General features: G+C 37.3%; 1 protein-coding gene across 1 annotated transcript; it reads left to right on the forward strand.

The window, feature by feature from the left end:
- The first annotated feature begins 911 nt into the window (after nt 1-911).
- yipf3 (Yip1 domain family, member 3) lies at nt 912-21,823 on the forward strand. The gene is made up of 9 exons (XM_039738090.1): nt 912-1,165; nt 4,088-4,291; nt 6,560-6,666; nt 7,957-8,002; nt 12,920-13,012; nt 14,603-14,734; nt 15,164-15,277; nt 16,974-17,097; nt 21,012-21,823. Exons 1-9 carry the CDS (start codon nt 1,088-1,090, stop codon nt 21,131-21,133), a joined length of 1,020 nt encoding a protein of 339 aa, XP_039594024.1. The 5' UTR covers nt 912-1,087; the 3' UTR covers nt 21,134-21,823.
- The last annotated feature ends 1,491 nt before the right edge of the window (nt 21,824-23,314 follow it).

The following is a 23,314-nucleotide window of genomic DNA, read 5'->3' on the forward strand; positions in this document are numbered from 1 at the left end:
ATGATGAACCCTCCTGTGTCTCCATCATCAGAATGGCATGATTCAATTGAAAATTGTAAGAATCACACAAAGCAGTCACGTGTAAGATTTTAGGTAACAATAAAGATCCATATTAGGATTCGTATTTGTAAATTCTCCCTGAAAATCTGTGAGCCGTGAATGAAAAGCAGGGTGAAAGATTCCATCAGAATATCAAGGACATGGAAAGAAAGTACAAGGGACGTTAGGATGACAGTATGATGGCAGACTATGGCTGAACAATTGATAGGGACATACCAGAAAAATGGACTAAGAAGTGACAAAAGCTACAGAAGATATATGTAAGTCAATTAATGTGTATTGTTTCCTTTACTTATTAGATTGACTACATATTTTCGTGTTAAATTGATTTGAAACAATATTTCAACCTGAATAAATTGTATAATTTGCTAAATTTTAATTACATTTCGTTTCAATTTTGTACTTAAGTGTAACGAGATGCAGACATTCAAATTATATATTTTATTGTGTTCATGAATGCACATTAACATAACTATCCACCATTAATATAATTTCTATGAGTTTAATTTTGCAGGCCCTTGTAATTAAATTCCAGACAACTGACGATTTCACAGCAATATTGGGGTCAGCCAATAGGTCCTAAAAACTCCGTTAAAGTGTACATTTACCCGTCAATATATGCTAAAACGATCGATTTGTATGCAAAGAAGTTGGGTCGGGCTTTTTTTTAATTGCTTTATCAATCAAAGGAAAAGCGCACTTCTTTCAACCTAAAGCTTCTAACAAAATAGTTTAGAAATAATCCCAGTCATGGGGCCGGTACATCCAAGCGCTTGACGTCCTTACCAAGATGGCGTTTCTTTCGTGACAAGAACACCCATCTCACGAGACTCTGCATCTCGCGATACCTTAGACGTCTCCACGTCTCCAGTCAGCCCCTCCTGAAATATGTGGGTACGCTCCAGATGAGCTGTTGGATGTAGTCGCTGTTGAGGGTTCAAGGAGGTGTTCTTTACAGAAGTGGCTATTTCGGTGTTTTGGAGTCATAATTTCAGAGAGCTGGAGATCACCTTGATTATTTTCTAAAATGTCAGCACTTCCAGGAGCAGGAAGTAAAGCCGGGAGCACGGAGTCTTGGGGTAGCTTTGACGAGCACCTGATCCAGGTAAACAACGTAGACACCAAAGAACAGTCGCCCTAAATCGTTTCAACAACGCTGTGGTTTGCGGTTAAGTAAGTCGCGAGGTTGTCCGCTGAGAAGGAATGCAAGAGTAGTAAACAACACAAGACCGCGGGCTGTTCTTGCGTCTTTGTTTATCAGGGAAACTTTGTCGTCCAGATTAGGCAGAAATGTAATCGGAATACTGTATTGGGTGTACTGAGCTGTGATGCACAGGCGGCCCGTCCAGAGTCAGTTCAGGCCAGTGGTGACTCGCATCCCTGAAGCGGTTAAGCGGGTTATAAAATAAATGAATATAGACTTGGAATTATGCTTATATATACAGTATATACTTATAATATGTGTTTATATACAGTATGCTTATAATATGTGTTTATATATGTGTATATCCGTTTGTATATTTTTATAGTGCCTTTCGAAATACGCCAGCAATAAAAAAAATCCTTTTCACTTTTACAACTTATTATAACTTATAATATGACATGAGTTAAAAGATTTAATTTTGTAAGTAACTATGAGAATGATATCCACAAAATACCAGATCTGAGAATGACAGACAGTTTTTTAATTAAGTAAAAAAATGTCACTACCTGGATGTACTTATGACAGTTTCTGAATCCTCTAATCCAGTGGCACTAAAAGTGTTTTGAACTGAGGACCACTTTGCTGAGGTCAAACATAACAGATGGATCACTTGAGCCTGATGGTCACCAGTTTGCCTACTTCCCAAAATGTATTTTCCAAAAGGCATTTATTTATGTGAAAAATACTAACATTGAAATTGGGTGTTGCTAGGTTTGCATTTCAAGGTGTTTAAATTTTAGCCTCTGATCCATAAGATTCCTTTAGCCATGAAGACTGATTAACAGTATCAACTGGACTTGAGAGAGAGACTGAGGTTGAAAAAGTGATGCATGTAAAAGAGAGGGAGATAGACACAAAGAAAGAGAGGCGACCCCAACAGGCAAACAGAAACAGAACGGGCAGGTATGCAATTGAAGCAAAAGTTGTCCCCATCCACAAGAAAGTTAGACCGTGGCACCTTTAGATCCATTTCTCATGTATCTACACATATTGAATTAGTTTAGATATCGACTTGCAATCTTGATCGTTACAAATAAATGTTTAAGGAGGTCCATAACAGACTAACTTATCTGAGTGATCTAAAAGTCACATTTTCCTGATGGTTGTCAGCTTGCAGACCACATTTTGAAAACCACTACTCAAATCAAAGGGTGACTAGCTGGCTGTATGGGTGGTGTTCACTTTGAATTTAAATGTAAACAGAAGCAGCATGACATCAATGGCATCAGAAACATTTCCAAAAAGTAGAAATTGAGGGCAGGCACTGTGACACCCAGAAGTTGTCATCATGACATGTCATTTGTCGTCGTGTTTATTTGCATTTCAGCAAATATGTCAGCAGTGACGTTGGGTATCCTGCATTTTTTTATGAAGTGTTTTGCAAGTAAGTAATTTGACTTTGGAGAGGTTTTTAAATTGTGAAGGATGCCAGGTAGTTGGTGTCTAACCATTCTCAAACCCTCCATCTATTATCAGACCTACTTGTTTCATTTCAGGGTTGCAGTGCATTGCAGGGCACACACACCTACTGAAAACTCACTCATACTGGGACAATTTAGAGTTCATAGTTACCCAAACACACAAACGGCTTTGTTGTACAAGAGGAAACCACAGCATCTGAAGGAAAAACCCAGCTGAACATGGAGGTGGGCATGACGATTACATACAGAAAGTGGCTAGGCTATGAATCCTAGTCTGCTGGAGGTCTCAGGTGGCCATAGAAATCAGTATTGACCGGTACAAGAAGAAAAGATTAGGTGTCGTCATTAAGTGATGGGCTCAGTTACAAAGAAAAGTAAAATAATTAGACAAGCTATTAGACTTAGGGGCTCAGTTAGAAATAGGACATTTCAACCCATGTAGACTTTCAGGGCTAATTAGGAGGAAAACCAAGACATTACAGTCTATAAAAAAAGAACGAGCTGTACTTTCATATACTTGTTGTATTTAAAATGATAAAATATAGTGCTCCTTTAATGATAGGCTGAAGATGAAGAGAACAGTAATTTAGTACACTTAAAAACTGAGAGGTCAGTCAAAGGAACACTCCACCCCAAAAATATTTTTTTTCCTAAATGTTACCCCATTTGTTCGTAGTGGTGGCCAAGAACATTTTTAGTCTCATGGTTTCTCTGGGAAATTAAATGCTGAATATTCCAACTCATCCTGGTTGATAGGTCACCAACGCTATACTGTGCCAAACAATTATTTTATTTCTTTAAATCAGTTCTTGGCTGGCAGCTCAATAGTCAGCATCTTCAAGTATGGCATTGTGGCTCCCATTTACCCCATTTTATGAAATCCTTCTTAGACTTTAAATATTTTTATAGTGCATGTCATGATAAACCCCAGCCCAAAGTATATCAGATGGGCAGCTTCTTTATTCAGAATCACATATTATTAGCAAACTGTATTAAGCAACTTGGACAAAGTTCAGCATTCTGTCTCAGATCTGTAGCTATTTCAATATACATTTGCCTACAGTGGTTTAAAATTGTATTTTCATATTTATTGGCTGTTTATTCAGAATATTTAGGGAAAAAAAATGTAATGAATTTGAAGAAATGGGTCCTGCATTTCCAAATTTGGAAAGGTGACGGGTTTACTTGTGAACATTTTCACAGATCACCCTTGACAGGTTTATTTTAAATTTGCCTTTTGAATGAAAGCTTAGTGGCAAACACTTCATTTGATTCTGCTGCTTTTGATTCTATTCATTTAAGTTTCTTCAAGATACCTCATGTTCTGCTGTCTCATGGCCCTGGAAATTGCTTTTCCTGTAACTCGTGGTTATCATTTCTTATAATCCTATAACCTTTTCAGGGTGGTGGCTCCGCAGTGATCGACATGGAAAATATGGATGACACCTCGGGGTCTAGTTTTGAAGACATGGGTGAGATGCATCAGCGCATGAAGGAGGAAGAAGAAGTGACAGAAGAAGCAGCTGCAGCAGAGGAGGGAGAGGATGGAGAGTTTTTAGGCATGAAGGGTATAAAGGGTCAGCTTGGTCGACAAGTTGCTGATGAGGTATGCCTGTTGAAACATTTTGTAATGTATTTTCTTCATGCTGTTTAAAGGAAGGAATTGAATCAAAACATGTTTCCCCTTCTCAATTGACCTAATTTAACTGGACCCTGCTATGTTGTTGTTGTTAAGAGATGGGTAAGAGTTGGCCTGTGGGAAGTGCATGAGACATATTGGCACTAGAGTGACCCCCGGCAGACTACCATGTCTGATTAAGAACATTTATTTTCCTAGCCTGTTAAGATTTACAAATACTCTCTACTTTGTTTAACTTGCTGCTAGTTGTTTCTGTAAGTCATTTAATTGTTTTTCACATGACAACATAGTATTGACTTTGAACGGTATCATTGAGCAGTGGTGTTTTAATTCTATGTATTCATCCTTCTAAATGTAAATTAGTAGCTTCAGTTCACTGTATTAAATGCATGTCAAGTGTATCTAAATGTAATCTTCAGTGATCATTTACATTTATGTTCCTTCTCCCTTTGACACTGAATTTGAGTTCGGTAAGCAAGGTGATTGGAGGATGGAGTGTTGTCTCCCTAACTGCCCTTCTGAAATGAGATGAGCATAAAGATGTGTATCTATCCACGTTTTTATACTTAGGTTACTACATCTTTCAACTATTGCATCACTTGCCACTATGGGGCAGTATGACCAAGCTACAAAAATGAGTGCAGTAGCATAGCATGCATTAAATAGACACCAATAGCAAAAAGGGGCATTTGTCTTGGCAAACCTGTATCATATTATGGGATAATAGAATTTTTTGCATCCTTTTTGACATTAGAAAGACAAACAGTTCTTTCCTTAGATACAGTACACTTGCAGACAAAATATGCAACTCTCTAGCTTTGGCCTGACTGTAACCAGACTTGATCAAAAAACAGTGGAAGATGTGATGGCTTCTTTCTCGGCTGCTACAGTCCAGCTTTTCCCAGGTATGGAAACGGCTTTCAGAAGCACTAGAATCATTATTATTTCATTTAATCTTCATGTGGGCCAAGTGTAGAAGAAAAAGAAAAGTAAAGTACTATCCAAAAGAACTAAAAAGATCAGGACATGTTACAATTCATGGCATTTTTTTAAACCACTGGACTGTAGGAGGTTTAAGTGATATGGTCATGGTTAAACAGCGAGTTAGAGCTGACTGCAATCTAATCATGTTGTACTACTCTGCTTAAATGTAAAAGAGACATGTAACACTATTCTCAAACCTATAGTGTATCACTAATACAACAATAAGTATTATTAATATAGCTAGTTTCAAGTGGTAAATTTTAAAGAAAAGATAAATCAGCAATATACTGTAATTATCTATATCTTTATAGTCCCATATACAGATATCAGAATCGCACCTCAACAATATGAAGTAGGTGCCAAATTCATCATTTATCTTCATCAGAAACCACACATCTCACTTTCGCACATAAACTGAACCCATCTCCCCCTTTTTTATGCAAAGCATAACTGAAAAGTTAAGTACTGTGGAACCTCTGGTCACGACTGTAATTCGTTCCAAAACTCTGGTCGCAACCCATTTGGTCGTGACCCGAAATAATTTCCCCCATAGAATTGTATGTAAATACAATTAATCCGTTCCGGACCGTACAAGCTGTATGTAAATATATATTATTTTAAGATTTTTAAGCACAAAAATAGTTAATTATACCATAGAATGCACAGTGTAATAGTAAACTAAATGTAAAAACATTGAATAACACTGAGAAAACCTTGAACAGAGAAAACTAACCTTGCAGTCTCTTTAAAAACAAGCCTGGTGCATTCTTTAACTGCCTTCTCGCTCACTCACTCTCACTCTCTCTCGCTGCACAGGTAATGCGCAGGGAGAGACTGAACATCATGCGGAAATCATCGGTCGCATACGAACCGGAAGAAAAACTGGCTTGTTCGTCACCCGAGTGTGTGGTCGTGAACAGATGCAAATGTTTGGCAGACTTTTTGGTCGTAACTCGATTTGTACGTGGTCCGAGACGTTTGTGACCAGAGGTTCCACTGCATCAAGAATTAGCAGTCTACTCTGCTTAACTGAAGCCAGTGTTTTAGGTCTTGGTAGGAAATGGGAGCTCGCTGGACAAAATCTGAATTCTAGGATACTTACTGGCATAAAGTATGTCAAACCTCTAACATCCTGTGCCATTCTTTAGTAGGAATTACTTGATTTTTTTTTTTAGTTTGTAGAATGAAGTCCTTTTGTTTTTGGTAAATTCATTTCTATGGTGGGCTGAAGAACATTTGTGTGTTTTCTAGGTGTGGCAGGCCGGTAAAAGGCAAGCATCAAAGGCCTTCAACTTGTATGCCAACATTGACATCCTCAGACCTTACTTTGATGTTGAGCCAGTGCAAGTCAGAAACAGGTAAAATTGATTAAATCGTTGCAGTAAAGTTTTAATTACTATTAAGACTGTCACTTTATGTCTCCTGTCCTCCACCACTGATACTTGGTGTATTTGTTTCACTATTTTTTTTTTTCACATGATGCTGACAGTTGCTTTGTAAAGCATTATGCTGATTATGAAGGTTGCTGTTTAAAAAGTGTCCTTATGCCATTACAGACTGTTTATCAGAGAAACGTTAAGATCATCTTGGCTTTGTTTACCATGTTCTAAAGGAAATAGTTTCCTTGGTTGTTTACATGTTATTGTGATACAATATAATACTTTCTAATAATGAAATGTTTTGGGAGACATGCTTTTTTGATTATGAATCACAGCAATACTGCTATATTTTGATTTCAACATAATATTTAGTATGTTGAGGCATTCATTTGTTATAATTATAATACAACTAGCTGTTTAAGCCCGTGATGTAAAAAGCCCGGGGTCGTCAGAAAAAAAAAACCTGAAATGTAGAGATGTCAGGTAAATGAAAGGAACTACTCTGGGCATCTCTGTCCTAGGAGGATTAATTTTGCCGATGTGCTTGCATTGTTTGTGTGTTAGTGGCGGGAGGAAAAATAAAAGGGACACAGTTTTGCCGATGTTAACGGCTAAGTGACTTTGTCTTTCTTCTGAGGTTTCATTTTGCTGACATGCTGTCCTCGTTGTGTTATTAGCAGCTAAGCAAGTTTTCTGTTCCCTCTGAGTTGGAGCCCTTATCCCGACTCCACCTCTCACTCCCAGGCCAGACAGACACACACACCTCCATGCGTAGACCTTTATATATAAGATACATTAGGGTGTCCCACCCAAAAGGTACAAGGAACATAGGAGAATACCTGATTAAAAATCAATTAAAATAATACACAAACAAGACAATATAAACAAAAATCTCTAAATTCAATAGGTCTTGACTGTACAGTGTGTATATGGTGTATGGTTTAATGATTTCTGCCTTCGCGTTATATGTGGAAACTTAGGCCAGTCTGTGAGCCTCCACTGCATGAATAGCACAATACAAAACAAACTGACCTGAATTGAATGAATTTGTGTCATTACTAATGACTGTTTTTAGAAATACACAAACTATTGCTTTAGTAATTGTGTTTATTACTTCATAAATATTATGTAGCTAGAATGTTCTGCTTTTCTCAGTCGGAGCTTCAGACACATTTGTTTTATACCATTAAAAATGCCACCTCAATTCTTATAGCCTCCATTTATAAATACATAGGGAAAATAATGAAGTTACTTCTTTGTTTCTTTCAGATTACTAGAGTCTTTGATTCCTGTTCGAATGATCAACTTCCCACAGGTAAGAGAATAAACCCGCTCACCTGGAAGAGTTATCCTTAATGTGGGAGGTATTAGTGAAGTGTTTGCAAGACAGCATCACAATTTTAAAAAAAAAACAACAACAGAGAGAGTGATTAAGTCACATCCATTAGCTACACAGTAAGCTATTGTGCTTATTGCTAGACAAAACATAAAAAAAAATAAAACAACATGGCCTGCAAAGAGGTGTAAACATCCAAAACTCCAAGGATTATAATTAACTGTTGTGGCCACCAGACATCAGACATAACTAAGCCACACATAATTTCAAGTAAAATAAAAAGCCTTAATATACAGTAGTAATCTATCTAATCTATCTAATCTATCTAATCTATCTATCTTATCTATCTAATCTATCCAATCTATCTATCTTATCTATCTATCTTATCTATCTATCTTATCTATCTATCTATCTTATAGTGCCTTTCTTTCATATTATCTATCTATCTATCTATCTATCTATCTATCTATCTATCTAATTCCATTACAGGGTTAAATCAGTCCAGCATGATAATAACACACACAGTTTGTCACTTTCTGTCTACCTCCATCACTTCCTCCAAGAGTGTCGTCCACCTCCTCCTGATTCTGACTTCTTGATTTAGATGTGGTGGCATCTTTTATGCCGGACCCGGGAGCCAGGTGGAAGTCTCCCAAAGTAGGGACAGCATTTCCCTGCAGCTGCCCTTGGCAGCACCCAAGTATACCAACAGGGTTGCTTCTCAGGACTTCAGCTCCCAATATGCCCTGGGAGTTCCACCAGAGAGATGCTGCCACCCTGTGTACAGGGGGAATACATGGCCCCTCTGTCCTTCTATTTTGGCCTCCCAACAGGGAACGGTACCAGCAACCAACCCGGCCGAGACACATGTCCATCTGCATTCTTCCATTACAGTTTAGGTAGGACATCCACTCCAACACCTACCCTGTTTTTGTTTTGAAAAAATAATGAGTAAAACTGCTATTTCAAATATCTGTGTGTGTATGTATATATATATATATATATATATATATATATATATATATATATATATATATGTTTTATGTAGTTATGTATATTTTATATAGTTACAGGTGCTACTGAATCAACTGATCCACACACAGTCGCAGGTTCAAAACAGAGGTGTTTATTATAAAATACCTCACAACTAGTTTCTTCCAGTTCACACAAGCTCAAATACAATAGTCTCCTTTGTTTCCTCCTTCTGAATCTTCTCTGACCATCCACCTCCCTGCAGCAAGTATTGTCTTCCTACCTCCCAGCTCTGGCTCGCTGGAGGAGGCTGGACGACTTCCTTTTATGTTGGATCTTGGAATACTTCCCATGCCAGGGCATAGCCTGAAGGGAGCACTTCCAGGTTAGGCGGAAGTCCTGAAAAGTAGGGATTGGAAATCCTTGCAGCACCCCCTGGAAGCTACCATTGGACCCGGCAGGGCTGACTTTTAGATAGATGCATAGATACTTTATTAATCTCAAGGGGAAATTCACATACTCCAGCAGCAGTATACTGATAAAAACGATATTAAAATAAAGAGTGATAAAAATGCAGGTAATAAAACAACTCGCTACACTACACCACAACTACACTACTGGCACTACAACTCACATCATGCCTTACAGGGTTGCACGTGGTGATCGTGGCCCTGGGATGCTGCCATCTAGTGGATAGGGGATGAAAATATACAAATTTAGGAGCCTTTCTTCACGGCTCCCTTATCATGTCCTCCTGGTGAACTCTGTATTTTCCATTGTGTGCTTTGCTGTTTTGTTTCTGGGTCATACTGGAAACACCATGTTTGTCACCCTTAATACTGTAACTTTGTTAATGAGGTTCATTTGCAGAAAGATCAGTCTTATCTTCAAGCCCCACTGCTTCTGTTTATCTGTCCATATTTGAGACACATAAGCGACACTAGACAGCCATTCCTTGAATTAAATTGTCACACCTCGTGTAGCTATCAACTTGTTGTGTACTCTAGTAGGTCAAATGTGACTACCATCATCCTCTTATATCTGTCCATCAAAGTCCACTGACACTGTGGATGCTGCAGATGGCACTTATGTATGTCTGTCTTAGAGCTATAACAATGTCCTTCACCAGTATGTTGAAAGCAAAAGCACAGGCTCCCAGAATAGCTCATCATTAAAAGCTATTGAGCGCTCCAGCTGCCATTCTTCAGTTAGAAAATAACACTGCAAACAAAGAGCACAATGTAATGTGATTTGGAAATACAGTGAAACCTCGGGTCACGACCGTAATTCGTTCCAAAACTCTGGTCGCAACCCGAATTGGTCGTGACCCAAAGTAATTTCCCCCATAGGATTGTATGTAAATACAATTAATCCGTTCCAGACCGTACGAACTATGTAAATATATTTTTTTAAAGATTTTTAAGCACAAAAATAGTACCATACCATAGATTGCACAGTGTAATAGTAAACTAGATGTAAAAACATTGAATAACACTGAGAAAACCTTGAACAGAGAAAACTAACATTGCAAGAGTTCACGCTACAGCCTTATGAACCGCTCGTTGTACACACTTTTTTTTTTTTTTTAATGAGTTTTAAGCACAGGGAAAAAAATTAACATTTGAAAAATCCTTAATTTTATACAAAAACTAACCATAAACAACCAAGAAAACTAACCTTGCATGAGTCGAGTTCTGGCATGAAGGAAGTGAGCAGGAAGCTGGGTGGAGAGGAGATTACAGTTTTGAGGTAAAGTCCCTCTGCGCGATGCACGTCTGACTGAGAACAATGTACTGTACAGGGAGAGACTGAACAAGTGCGTAACTCACCGGCACGTACGAACCGGAAGGGAAATGAAATAGAGCACAAAGAGTTCACAGCGAATGCACAGGGAGAGACTGAACACGTGCAGAAATCATCAGTGCGTACGAACCGGAAGGGAAACTGGCTTGTTTGTCACCCAAGTGTGTGGTCGTGAACAAATGCAAAAGTTTGGCAAACTTTTTGGTCGTAACCCGATTTGTACGGTGGTCCAAGACGTTCGTGACCCGACGTTCCACTGTACATATATCAATATACACAACCTATTTAATACTTCCTAAATATTAGGTATTGAAATATATTGGAAGCAGAGATTAAAAAGCTAAATGCAACTTTATAAAGTTTTCTTGGTCTGGAGTTAATTGAGAGTGAGGCATTAAACTGAACTACATTCTTTCATTCTGCAGTGTGTTGTGATTTGAATGTGTGTCAACTCTGAGCAATTTATCATCATTTTTCTTCATACTGAGAAAACATTTATGTCATTTTTATGTGTGACATGGCACAATGGCTGACATTGCTGTTGCACATCTCTAGGTTTCCGGTCCTGGCATTGGCTATCTGTGGGGAGTGTGCATTTTCTTCCAGTGTCCAAGTGTTTTTTTTTTCTGAGGCTTGAAAATATCTTTTTCTTACATACTCAATAGATGTACATGTTAGCCATTAATGACTCGACATTAGTAGGGAGTAAAAGATTGCATTAGTGCCCAATGCTACTGCGAACGGTTTTGGTATCTTTTGAGTTTGGATAAGGAGTGGATGGAATGTCATGGAATTAAAAAATAAAGTTTTAGTGTATTGGCAATAGTGACTAAAGTTACTGACTTGTAGTTTTACAGTCCTGTATTCAACTCCTAGATTAGACACTTACCTGGGTGGAGTTTGTATGTCCTCCCCTTGTTCGTATGGCCTTTCTCTGGGTGCCCCGAGTGAGTGTACACCATAATACACTGGTGTACTGATCAGGATTAGTTCTGCTTAATGTCCCATGCTGCAGGGTGCGGTCTGGTAGACCCCTAACAAACAGGGCCTGCAATATGCAAGTGTATACGATGAACAAGTGACTAGCAAAACTAAGCAAATGCAAGTTGTTGAAGTTGGCCAGCTGTGCTTTATACTATAAATTTCACACTTGCATGACTTACGCTGACTTTCTCACTTGAATTATAAATGCAGTTGACTTGCACACATGGCAAAAAATAAAATTCAGTTTAAAAATCATCAAAATAATCAGTACTATCTAGGCTGATGGCTAAATATTTATTGCTGAATTATTAAATACATGTATTTATTGCCTACATAAATGGGCATGGACCTTTGTAGGTTTAAGTGCATTGACTATCACTTCACCAAAGAGTCTCCATGCCCGGCCACTGTTCAGGGAGTGGATGTGGAGGTGGTGCACTGCTACAGGTACTTGGGGGTCCACTGTTCTAGTAACACAGGAACTATATAAAGAAAGGCAGAGGGTAGTGACATCTTTTACATGTTCTACATCTGTGTGATTGCCAGTGCGATTATCAACACTGTGGTGTGCTGTGCTCCAGATCAACAAACCGAATAAGAAGGCAGGCTCAGCTAGCTCAGTTATAGGACTTTCTGTGGTCTTGCTGGAGGTAGTAGTGGAGGAGAGAATGAAGCCAAAACTGACGGTCATTATGAACAATGCAGCTCATCCTCTGTTTGACACACCAGCACTGAGGACTTTCTGAAAATTAGTTATTTAGCAGAAATGTGACAAGAAATGCAGCTGTGTGCTCCTTCATTACAATGGCAACACTCCTTTATAATGCCCCACTGTGATTGCTCAGTTATCATTACACACAACAGAAGTCTTAGGCAAACTTCCCCCTTGGGACAAATAAAGTCTATCAACCTCTCAATCTCAATCTTATTTCAACATCGTCAGTATGCTGAGGCCTTCTGACGCATTTCACTTTTAGGTCGTGGTGCTTCCACAGTGTAGCGTTCAACCTTTTGCCCCCCACTGAAAATAAAAAAAAAAAAATAGCAAAAAAGAGTATATTTGATGCTTATAGAAAACTAAATGCTACTTAGAAACCTAGCATATTATCTTAATGCTTTTTCTTTTATTAACTCTAGAAAGTAGCAGGTGAACTGTATGGACCAATGATGCTGGTTTTTACTTTGGTAGCAATCCTCCTACATGGAATGAAGACCTCCGGAACTGTAATTGTAAGGCTCAGTATTATTTAATTTTTATTTAATTTAGAATTTGTAATTGGTGGTGGATGGTTTGAATTTATGAATTTATTAGCACTATTAGTCATGGTAACTCTCGAAGACAGGTTGTCAAATATTTATGAAATATTTTCCTCCTTTTGCCTTTCTGCTGTATTTGCATGTATGAACATTTCTTAACCTGCACCTCCTGTCTTGAGCTCGTTCCCACATTGCCTGCTTCACAAACTCTATCTTTATTTTGGAGACACCTTTCTCACCTCCTGTCTGATTTTATACTTTCTCTCTTTGAAGGTGACCCTCTCAGTGTGTCTTATAGATTTTTACTCCTCCTCGTGCATCTAACACTCACACTATCTCTTTAGATCGCGTCACCAAAGCCAAGCTGACTAATCGGATTGCTTAGAGAGTCATTACACACAGACCTTGGTGTTTTATTATATAGTAGATATATTAAAAAAATTGGAGCTGTAAGCAAGCAGCTGTTTGTTTGTTTTTTTTTTTTTTTTAGGATTCAGCATAGATTTTAAAATATTTACATTTCCAAACTGAATTATTTCTTATACTGTGTAAATATGTACAAATTAAAGAAAGAATGGATTGCACATTTGCTACCTAACCTCTTAGGTGGTCTAGATAATGAGAGGCAGGCATAAATGACAGTACTGTATGTATGCGTGTGTCACAATTAAGCTCTCGGTCCTTACTTATTCATGGAGATTTGAACCCAGCTGTATTATGCCCACTACAGGACTGCTGACACATGGGATATCAGCTTTATCCTGTCTGTCCGTTGACTGTTAGCCCTTTGTTGTGTGTCTCTGTTTCACCTTTCCATCTCCCAGATTTCACCACTTAAAGATGAGTGCTTTGTTGCAATGGCTTTCAGCATGCCATCCCAATCGCCCTGTTTTGTCTTTGTGAGAGCACAGTCAAAAAAAAAAAAAAAAACCCAGCATGATCTTCCCTTTGTAAGGGACACACACTTCAAATAGTACTTGAGAACTCAAAAAAAAAAAAAAAAACCCCAAAAAAAACCTAAACTATGTCCTTAAGGCAAGGCAGGGTCTAAATATGTCCTGGGACTGCACACATGTCAAATGTCCCCTTTGGCACTCTGTGACTGACAGTTTACCCCGTGAAATGAATTGCTTTAGAATGTGAAGCAAGTGACTTTTTAACATGAAAGTACTTAATGGCTTCCGGTAATGGGTATGTGTAATTGTACTGTTTTCCAATACTTAATCCTGTCCCAAGCCACCTTGAAAGTACAGAACGGTAGTCCAGTTATTTGTGTGTGTTTGTGCAACAGGAGTGCAGACAGCCTGTCACTCCAGTTCATGCTGTGAGTCGGCTGTGGGGATTGAAGAAGCAGGATTAATTTTAATATATTCATTTGTTTTTAACTATGCTGGTGTATATTGTAATTTTCTTTATAATTTTAGTATTATAAATGGGAGTGAATGCAACAAATGTATTTCTTCTTTTAAAATATTTAGTATGTGGCTTACAAGTTACTGCACCCTTATGAAAGCCAAGGTTTTGTATTTGTTGACTAGGATTTGTGTTTTGTTTTACTTCTAGAGAGAAGGCACGTTAATGGGGACGGCCATTGGTACCTGCTTTGGATACTGGCTTGGAGTTTCCTCTTTTATTTATTTCTTAGCGTATTTGTGTAATGCTCAGATTACTATGCTGCAGATGTTGTCATTACTGGTAAGGAGATGTACAAAGAATTCTGCAATTTGGATATATAAGCTTTTTTTTTATATCAGAATGTCCTTAGGGTTTATTTTTTACATTTTTTATTTAAACTCCTCTTTAAGTGTGTGTGTGATCTGTAATGTACTTCCACTTTATACTGGGATGGTTTCCACTCAGTGTCCAGTGTTTTGGCTCACTTACCACAACTGTGAGCTAGATAAGCAGGTTGGAAACAGATGGGCAGTTTTCACCTCTTGTATGTATCCTCATGGCAGCAGTCTTAAGTGTTATTAGTTGTAAAATATGCATTTCATAAATAAAACATTAACAAGGGACTGGAAGATTTAATGCTGTGCAGTTAATGTAAAATAGGGGATGGCTGATTCTGTTACTCGGTAACAAGATAGTTTTAAACAACATTTGCATTCTTTTAATCTACAGGGTTATGGTCTTTTTGGACACTGTGTTGTTCTCCTTGTGACCTACAATGTCCATTTCCATTCACTGTTCTACATTCTTTGGTTGATCATTGGTGGTCTTTCAACAATCCGTATGGTAAGGTTTGCTAAAACTGTTTTATTATAAGCATGATTGTTTCATTCCATTGATCACTTTTATCTGTCAATGTTAGATTATTTTCCTTAATAAAGTATTTGCATACCATGATTGCTTGTGTTTCCAATCATAATAATTTTATTATTTTATGCCATACAGCCTTTAGTCGCTTATACTTTTTAAAATCTGTTTACTATAATTGAGAGTGGCAGCACAATGTGTTAAAATTAATTACACACCAATTAAATATCTAAATATATTAAATATATGTTATAAGTACATTTTATCACTAATCGCATTAGCTATAATCATATCATACTTCTCACCAAAAAATTAAAAGAGGAAAAAGTGAATGGAGTCAATCAAAGACTAATAAATTGACTTGAAGATCTCTAACTATGAAATGAGGTCAACCATTAGTTCAGGATGTGTTTCAAGCCGATGTCTGGTCATGGGGTGTGTCAGAATTGGCGACTGCTTTTTCTGATCTCGTCACAAGGCCAGGGCAGTTGAAACAACTGAAAATCGCTGGGCATGTCTAATTTACCGACTGTGTGAAGACCTGCCAGCACAGTTGTGCTTGCCCCCTTGTGTAACAGCTAACAGTGTGCTGCCTGACGGACCCTAATGGGAATAATGGGAATGGCGAGTTCAGCCATAATCGCTGCCCCCTTTTTTTTTTTTTCCCTTTTCTTCATTCCATAGTGGTGCATAAAATATTACACATCAGACAGAGAGCTTCTCTTCTATTTGTGAGGTCCAAAACACTCCTATTCCTTATTCCTCATTGCTACGTTAAATACTGTATGTTGTATTTCCACACGCAGCCATACTACGACTAAAGACAAAGTCAAACCTGCTTGATTTTGTCGGAGTGAGTTGCAGCCTAGTTAGAGTGAGTCACATTTGGTGACTGCCCTTCATGAGAGTGCAACGCCGACTGCCTCCTATTCTCTTAAGTTTATGTAAACGTACACTACGTCTGAAAATGGCTGGAAAAGTCACGTAAAAGTGTCAGTCTTTAAGGTCAGTTTTAACAAAGGACTGCCTGAGAATTTCTAAATTGTTAACTGTTGAGAAAACTTCTTTTTCTTTTTCTAGTAATTCATTTTTCAAGTAAAACAGTGTTTTCCTGCATTTTTAATCGAGGGCTGATGGCTTCAAAAAATCCATCCCAAGGAGTGCAGATAAAGAATGCTATAATGCTGCAAGTGTCTATGAGTTGATTAGTTTCTAATTTATGAATTGATTATACTTCATCCCTAAAGACTTAATTTATTCCCATCTATCTATCATTAAGCAAACCATACGTAAAAGTTACACATCTTAAAACATGCACTATTATGTTTTTATTCTACTGAAGATGTGTTTTTGCAGTTGCACCACAGAAATAAAATAAAAAAAAGACACGCTTGGAGAACTCTGTTGAATATTCATTTATGCTGACTTTTTTTCCCCCAACTAAATAAATGTTTTTTGTTCCTCCAAGAATCCTATTTAAATATTAATATACTTTAATGCTATACTGAGTACATATAAAAAATTAAATTCCTTTTTTATTTTTGTTGCTTGATCAAGTATAAATTCTAACCCATGCTAATAATGTACAGTTTGATGGTCTCATTGTAAAATTGTTTTAAGATATTCTGCTTATGATTTTATTGCCTTTTCAACATCTTTCTTTTGGATCATGCAGGTTGCTGTTCTTTTGTCCCGCACTGTGGGCCAAACTCCACGACTCATCCTCTGTGGCACTTTGGCAGCCCTGCACATGCTCTTCCTACTTTACTTGCATTTCACCTACCACAAAATTGTTGAAGGTAAGAAACAAACATTTAGGCTTGCAAATTAGATGTCTGCAGTTTCCATAGATATTGATTTATTGTGAAGATAAATGGGTGTTATAACAGTAGTGTTTAGATTTGTACTGTATGTAAACTTCCGGATCCTGTAAAATGTGGCATATTTTGTGCAGACATTAGGACGAACAGTTTAAAGCAGAGTATCTTGTGAGATGAAATAATCCTGAAAATTCTTGTGTTGTTTATGGTTGAGAAGGCAATGCCGAAAAAGTGACAAGTGTTTCTTCTATTGCTGATTGCTTTAAAATCATTTCAGTTCTTTTTGTCTGGAGTTTGATGACTCACTGGTTCTAGAAAAATCCCCACAAATGATCTGCTGCTCGGCTTATCTTAATGTCCAGATATGCAAGATGTCAAGCTGTTTGGGTTCCTCCGTATTGTTTGGCTCCCTAGACCTCAAAAACCCTCATTTATGGAACGTATTTTGTGCAGGAAACTACACCTTTATGATTAAGAGTAAACCAGTGTTTCCCAACCTCGGTCCTGTGGCCCCCCTGTGGCTGCAGGTTTTTGTTCCAGCCAGCGTCTGTTTTTAATTGGACTCCTGGGCTAATTAAGTGAACTATTCTGTGTTTTGGGAACAATATAGAAATTAGAAAACTAAGTTTGGTATATACATCTCTCTAATTATAAAAAAAAAATCCTGGGAGAGAAAGTCTAGGGAGACAAGACGTGATCTTCACATGAAGATCACGGAAGACATTTAAAAGACCCTCGAGATGAAAGAGATTGGGCATGGAGCGTCTCGTGGGGACCTTAAACGTGAGACTTTGTGCCAAGAGTTTCCAGGACCTTCTCGTGAGACACAGAACATGAGATTCGTGCAAGACACGCCCTACTTACAACCAATATCAAATAAGACCACGGGCAGCAAAACACTCAGCCGTGTCAAGGCTTTGAGCACACACAGATCCAGGGCTCTCAGGGCATATAAAGTGTATAAGGACAATACGTTATAGATGAAACGTCGACGACTAAGCGAAGAAGAAAGAGCAGCACGAAGAAAAGAGACTCAAAGGCGTTGGAGAGAAAAAAAAAATGCCAAAAAGAAAAAGAATAATCTAGGTGCAAATTCAGAAAATAAGGGAAGTAATAATCAGCCCAGAACAAGTGGAACTGAAAAAAAAGCAGGTCCAATCGGGCTCAGAATTTAAAAGTCTAATTTGAACTTCATAAAAACGTTGGCGCTATACACATGCAGAGCAAGTTAGAGATTATGAAAGCAGTGGAATTCGAAAGGCTCAAAAAAAAAGTTGCTGCGATACAAATGCAGAGAAAGTTAAAAAATATAAAAGCAGGAAAATTTAGAAAGTATCAAAAAAAAAAAAAGTAAAAATCGTAGTAGCGCAAACAAACAGAAATTAATACTCAAAAAAAGTGAAAATAATCACCACGGACCAGGTGTCATTGAAAAAAAGCAGGACAAAGCAAAGTCACAAATAAAAGGCAGAGTACAAAACAAAGTAAAACGTCATAAAGAGGTTAAAAAAGAAGGGGGCCAAACACATGCAGAGCAGGTTAGAGATAATGAAAACTGGAATTCAAAAGACTCAAAAAAAAAAAAACATAGGTGCGAAACACATACAGAGCAAGATACAGAATATGAAAGCAGAAAAAAATGACAGTGTCAAAAAAAAAAAGAAAGTAAAGATCTCATTATCTCAAACAAAGAGAAATTACTACTCGGAGAAATAACGAAAAGGCGAATAGAGATTGAATATATGGACACAGGTGATATGTCAGAAGTATGTAAATATTGTAAGGCTTTGAAGTTTAAGTCAGAGAATTTTAAAAACGGAGTTTACCTCACATGCTTTTATTGGTTACTTTGCAAAAAAAATTATTAACTGCTGATGATGTAGATTGCTTTGTCTGTGCTGAAATTTCCGAACAGAGAAACCTATACTGAATTATGGTACACAGTCATTAAACATGTCTCACGGACCTCATTTAAAAGATTCAGCATGTTGGGACTCCAAAGATTCCAAATATTGTTTCTAACGAAGTTCTGAAATAAAAGTGAAACTAAAAAAAAAAAAAAAATCTTAAAAGTGTGTATCCGGAAAACAAAACACAGGGGTTGGCGAGTGAAGCGAGCAGGGGGCAAAGCCCCCTAGTGTGTGTGTGTACCAAGCAGTTATATGGGAATAATCTTTTTTTTTTTTTTCTTTTTAACAATATTTTCATCTCGTTTCATTCTACTTTTCTAGGTGTTCTAATTGTTAATCCATTATTTACTAATTAGTGGGTCTGATGCTAAAGTACTTGCAACCTTTGATTATTCAGTGTTGTTTGCCAGCGTATCTTCTCTGCTCTTTTTTTAATTGCCATTAATAAGATACAACAAAGGGGAAAAACTGCACAGAGAAAGGGCAAAATATAATGAAATCAACAAAAAAGAGTTAAGCATTTAAATCTATAGCAAAAGCAGAAATATTTCTAAATGTCTTATAAATGTAAAAATCATGCTGCTTTGTTTTTCTGAATGTAGAATAAAAAAAATAATACCAGCTAATTAAATGAGATCAGTGTTATCAGGTGTTGTCACTGATTAGGAATCTGGTTGGAACAAAAACCTGCAGCCACAGTGTGCCCAGGACCGAGGTTGGGAAACACTGGAGTAAACCAATAAGAATCTTCAACAAGAATGATCAGAAAGACTTGACGTTGTGCAGGCCACATCAGCCAACCCTAGGGGTTCATCCCCTAATGATATACGAGGGGTCAAAGTCACTCCTTTTCACAAAACTTTGATAAAATGGGAATTGGTAACACAGGCATGTGGAATGTCTCGCCATGCTATTTCAAGGTTGTTGATACAGAATAAATTATTTTTGATATTTGAAGGTCAAAAATAACAAATTTCAAACATAAGAATGTGGAGGGTCATTTTAGATTATTTTGAGGTCAGTGATAATAAATGTTATTTTTGAATACTTCCGATTATAATTGAGAATATTTAGACATTAAACATTAAAACTGAAGCACATATTTAAATGCAGTATTTCATATATTTGACGCAGCTATTCTTGTTTAGTGTGTACTTTTACCTAATTACATTGCTTATAAAAATATCAGATTATTTTTTTGTCAGCCTTCACTACGGACTACATGTGGCAGGTGACATATTAAAAAAAATATATATATAATTTCTGGGTGGAGTATTCCTATATGTTTCAAAAATGCAATTTATTTTTGATGAGCTCTACTTTTAGTTAAATGTACTGTCCATGTATTAAAGTATGTAATTTCTGCTTACTTAATGTACAATATAATTTTGAAGTTGTATCCTTTGTTACATTCTTGCTTCTAATGGTGCCAAAGAATGATGATTGGTGGCATGTTGGTTGGACACTGTACTCTGCACATGTCTACTACTACGATTTACTAAATAGGTAAAGGTTTGTATGTCTTGGCCCCTCCACGTCTTATGAGTTTACTCTAAACACTTTTAGGTTTTCAATGCAGTGATAATTTCTACTTTTAGCCTAGAACTCATATAGCTTTGTGGGGCTCTAATCTCAGACTGGAAACCCTGCATATGAAAAGCATTAACACCCAGCAGACACCACCATATAGACCATTGGCCCAAAAGTGGAAAATCAATTAATAAAAAGTTTCTCAACACTTTTTATTTCCTAAAATTTACACTGCAGGTTATAGTTAGCTGTACAATAAAGATGATGGTAATATGAGAAGTCTGCATTTTGAATAAGACTGTTTAATTAAAACTGCTTAGTAATTCTCAAGAAATGCCCCCTTGCCACTGTAAAAGAAAGTGATTTTTTTTTTTTAATCTTATATTCTTTAATAAGGGGACTGTTACTGCCAAATATGATACATAAGCATTTTCTTGTTGTTTTCCTATTCAGGTATTCTGGACACCCTCGAAGGACCCAACATTCCACCTATTCAGCGAGTTGCACGAGACGTCCCTGTGGTGTCAGCTAATCTTGTGAATGTTACACTGAAGGCTGTGGGCCTTGCTTCGTAGTCTCCATAATCCTGGCAGAAAGGCTCACAAAATGGTTTTCAATTACAATCCATATGACAGAATGACAACAGCAGTAGTCATTTTACTTTTCAATGTCATTCAGCGTTAAAGGATTTCCATTTCTGAATAGTCAAATCCCCAGTACTAGTTTAAGAAAGGTTCAGTTTTCTGTGCAATCTGCAGTTCTGGACACTTTATGGATATTTTTACTATACATATAATATGTATTTCTGTTTGTTTGCTGTAAAAATGTTGTATTTAAATTGTACCCAACCTTCACATTAAACTTTAAGAAACGGAGTATACAGATCTCCTCTTACAGTCAGGCTGAGTGCATGACTAGGGTTGTTTTTTAGCTGTCTTGAATCAGATTCGCTATTCATCCAATGAATTTTCCGTTACATATATTCAAAAACTGAACATGGTGTAATGAATGCATTTGTAAGGATTATTTTAAATATTTTTAGAAACATTAACTTTCTTAGTGCAGCCTAAAATGTGTTGGGCTGCCCAGGGAAGGGGTGAGTGGGGAAAAAACAAACAAAACAAGACTGTCACTTGCTGAAGGTCTGATCAGATATTCTGTAAAATGCATGTAAATAGCCCATTATTTGTGGCCCTTGGTGTAACATTTTTAATGGCAGGAAGAGGGGTACTATTAATTGACCATAAAAAACAGAAAAAGCCACACTTTCTGTGTCTTTGAACTTCTTTATAGTACTTTTAGATTTATAACTTTATTACTGATGGGAGTCCTGATTATAGTAAACTTTGCCATAAATATAAATTAAAATCAGAAAATATGTATATAGATTTGCTGTAAATAGTGCACTTTGGTAGTGTTTGTTTTATTTGGTACCTTTTGTTTTATTTTTTATGAAATGTACTTTTTGGAATAAGACTATAAAAAAAACTTTAATGGATGAAAGTTTTCTAATGTAAAATTAAAAAATGGCATTAATATGTTTGTGTGGGTCTGGAACACTGCACCAATGAGATCACTTTGCCGGGTGACCCCCCAGTTTCCTTTCCATCTGGGGTGCTCTCTCTGTGGAGACCTTGTGTTCCCCATGTGTTTATACAGGATGACACTCTGTTATGTTCATTTATGACTCTAAATTGCATAGTGTAAACAAATGCATCTTCAGTGTTTTGTTTTCCTTTTTGGTGCTGGCTGTTGCCTTGTTCCTGATACAGCAAGGACAAGCTTCATCTCCCCATAACACTAGAAGGAGTGGGTCAAAAAGTGGACAGTTTGATGGATGTACCTTACATTTGCAGTGATTTTATTCCTAAAGCCTAATGAAATGACCCAGCATATCAAGGTGCAGTTTAACTTCTGTATGGCACCCCAGTGCAGTTTGTAGGTTCTTGAAAATATCATATTGTTTGACAGAATGCACCTTTGTGGTGTCAAATTATACAAAAAACGTCTCTCTTACTTTTCTATTCATAGTTTTTGTAAAATCTATTTTTTTATTGAAAAGTTTAGATGGGGTAGCAAAAGAAGGAATGTGGTATGCTGCTGAGTTTTAGGCACGTCTGCATTCATTGACCAGATGTGATGCTAAAGTGGGAATGATGGAAATAACATTGGTCTTGGAGATATAAAAGTATCATTAGCCCTTTTGGCTTTTCTAACTTGTATGCCACAGCAAGTGTAGATTTGTCGCATCAGTTATTCCAAGCTGATCTTCAACACAGCCACTTCAGAGCCTAGAGAACTGAGCTCCATACTGAACTCCTTGTTCATCCAGAACTCTCTGGTCATGCACAGCTTAAACTCTTTTTCATGTGACACTACCATCATAGGCCCAATCACCAATAATGACTAGATAGCCTTTAGATATGCGATTTCCCATCTGACACGTGAGTGTCAGAACAACGTCTTCTCCCTTAATGGGCATGAAACCAAGCATAGGCATTTTTGCATGGTAGTGCATATAAGCAGATGTTAAGTTTCAACTCATCCAGTTTTTCTACAGCCTCACTTCTCCTAAGCAATGGCAGAATAGGTATGTGGGCCATTAATCTGACTCCAACTTATTACATTTAGTCTAAAAGACAATTTTTCTATGATATAAATTTGTCATACATTACTGTAATATATATGAGGTGACTTGCTATCATTTGCAAAACGTATACCCCTAGAAGGCAATACGACTATGGCTCATAGATGCC

The sequence above is a fragment of the Polypterus senegalus genome, chromosome 16 (assembly GCF_016835505.1).
Source record: "Polypterus senegalus isolate Bchr_013 chromosome 16, ASM1683550v1, whole genome shotgun sequence".
Lineage (NCBI taxonomy): Eukaryota > Metazoa > Chordata > Cladistia > Polypteriformes > Polypteridae > Polypterus > Polypterus senegalus.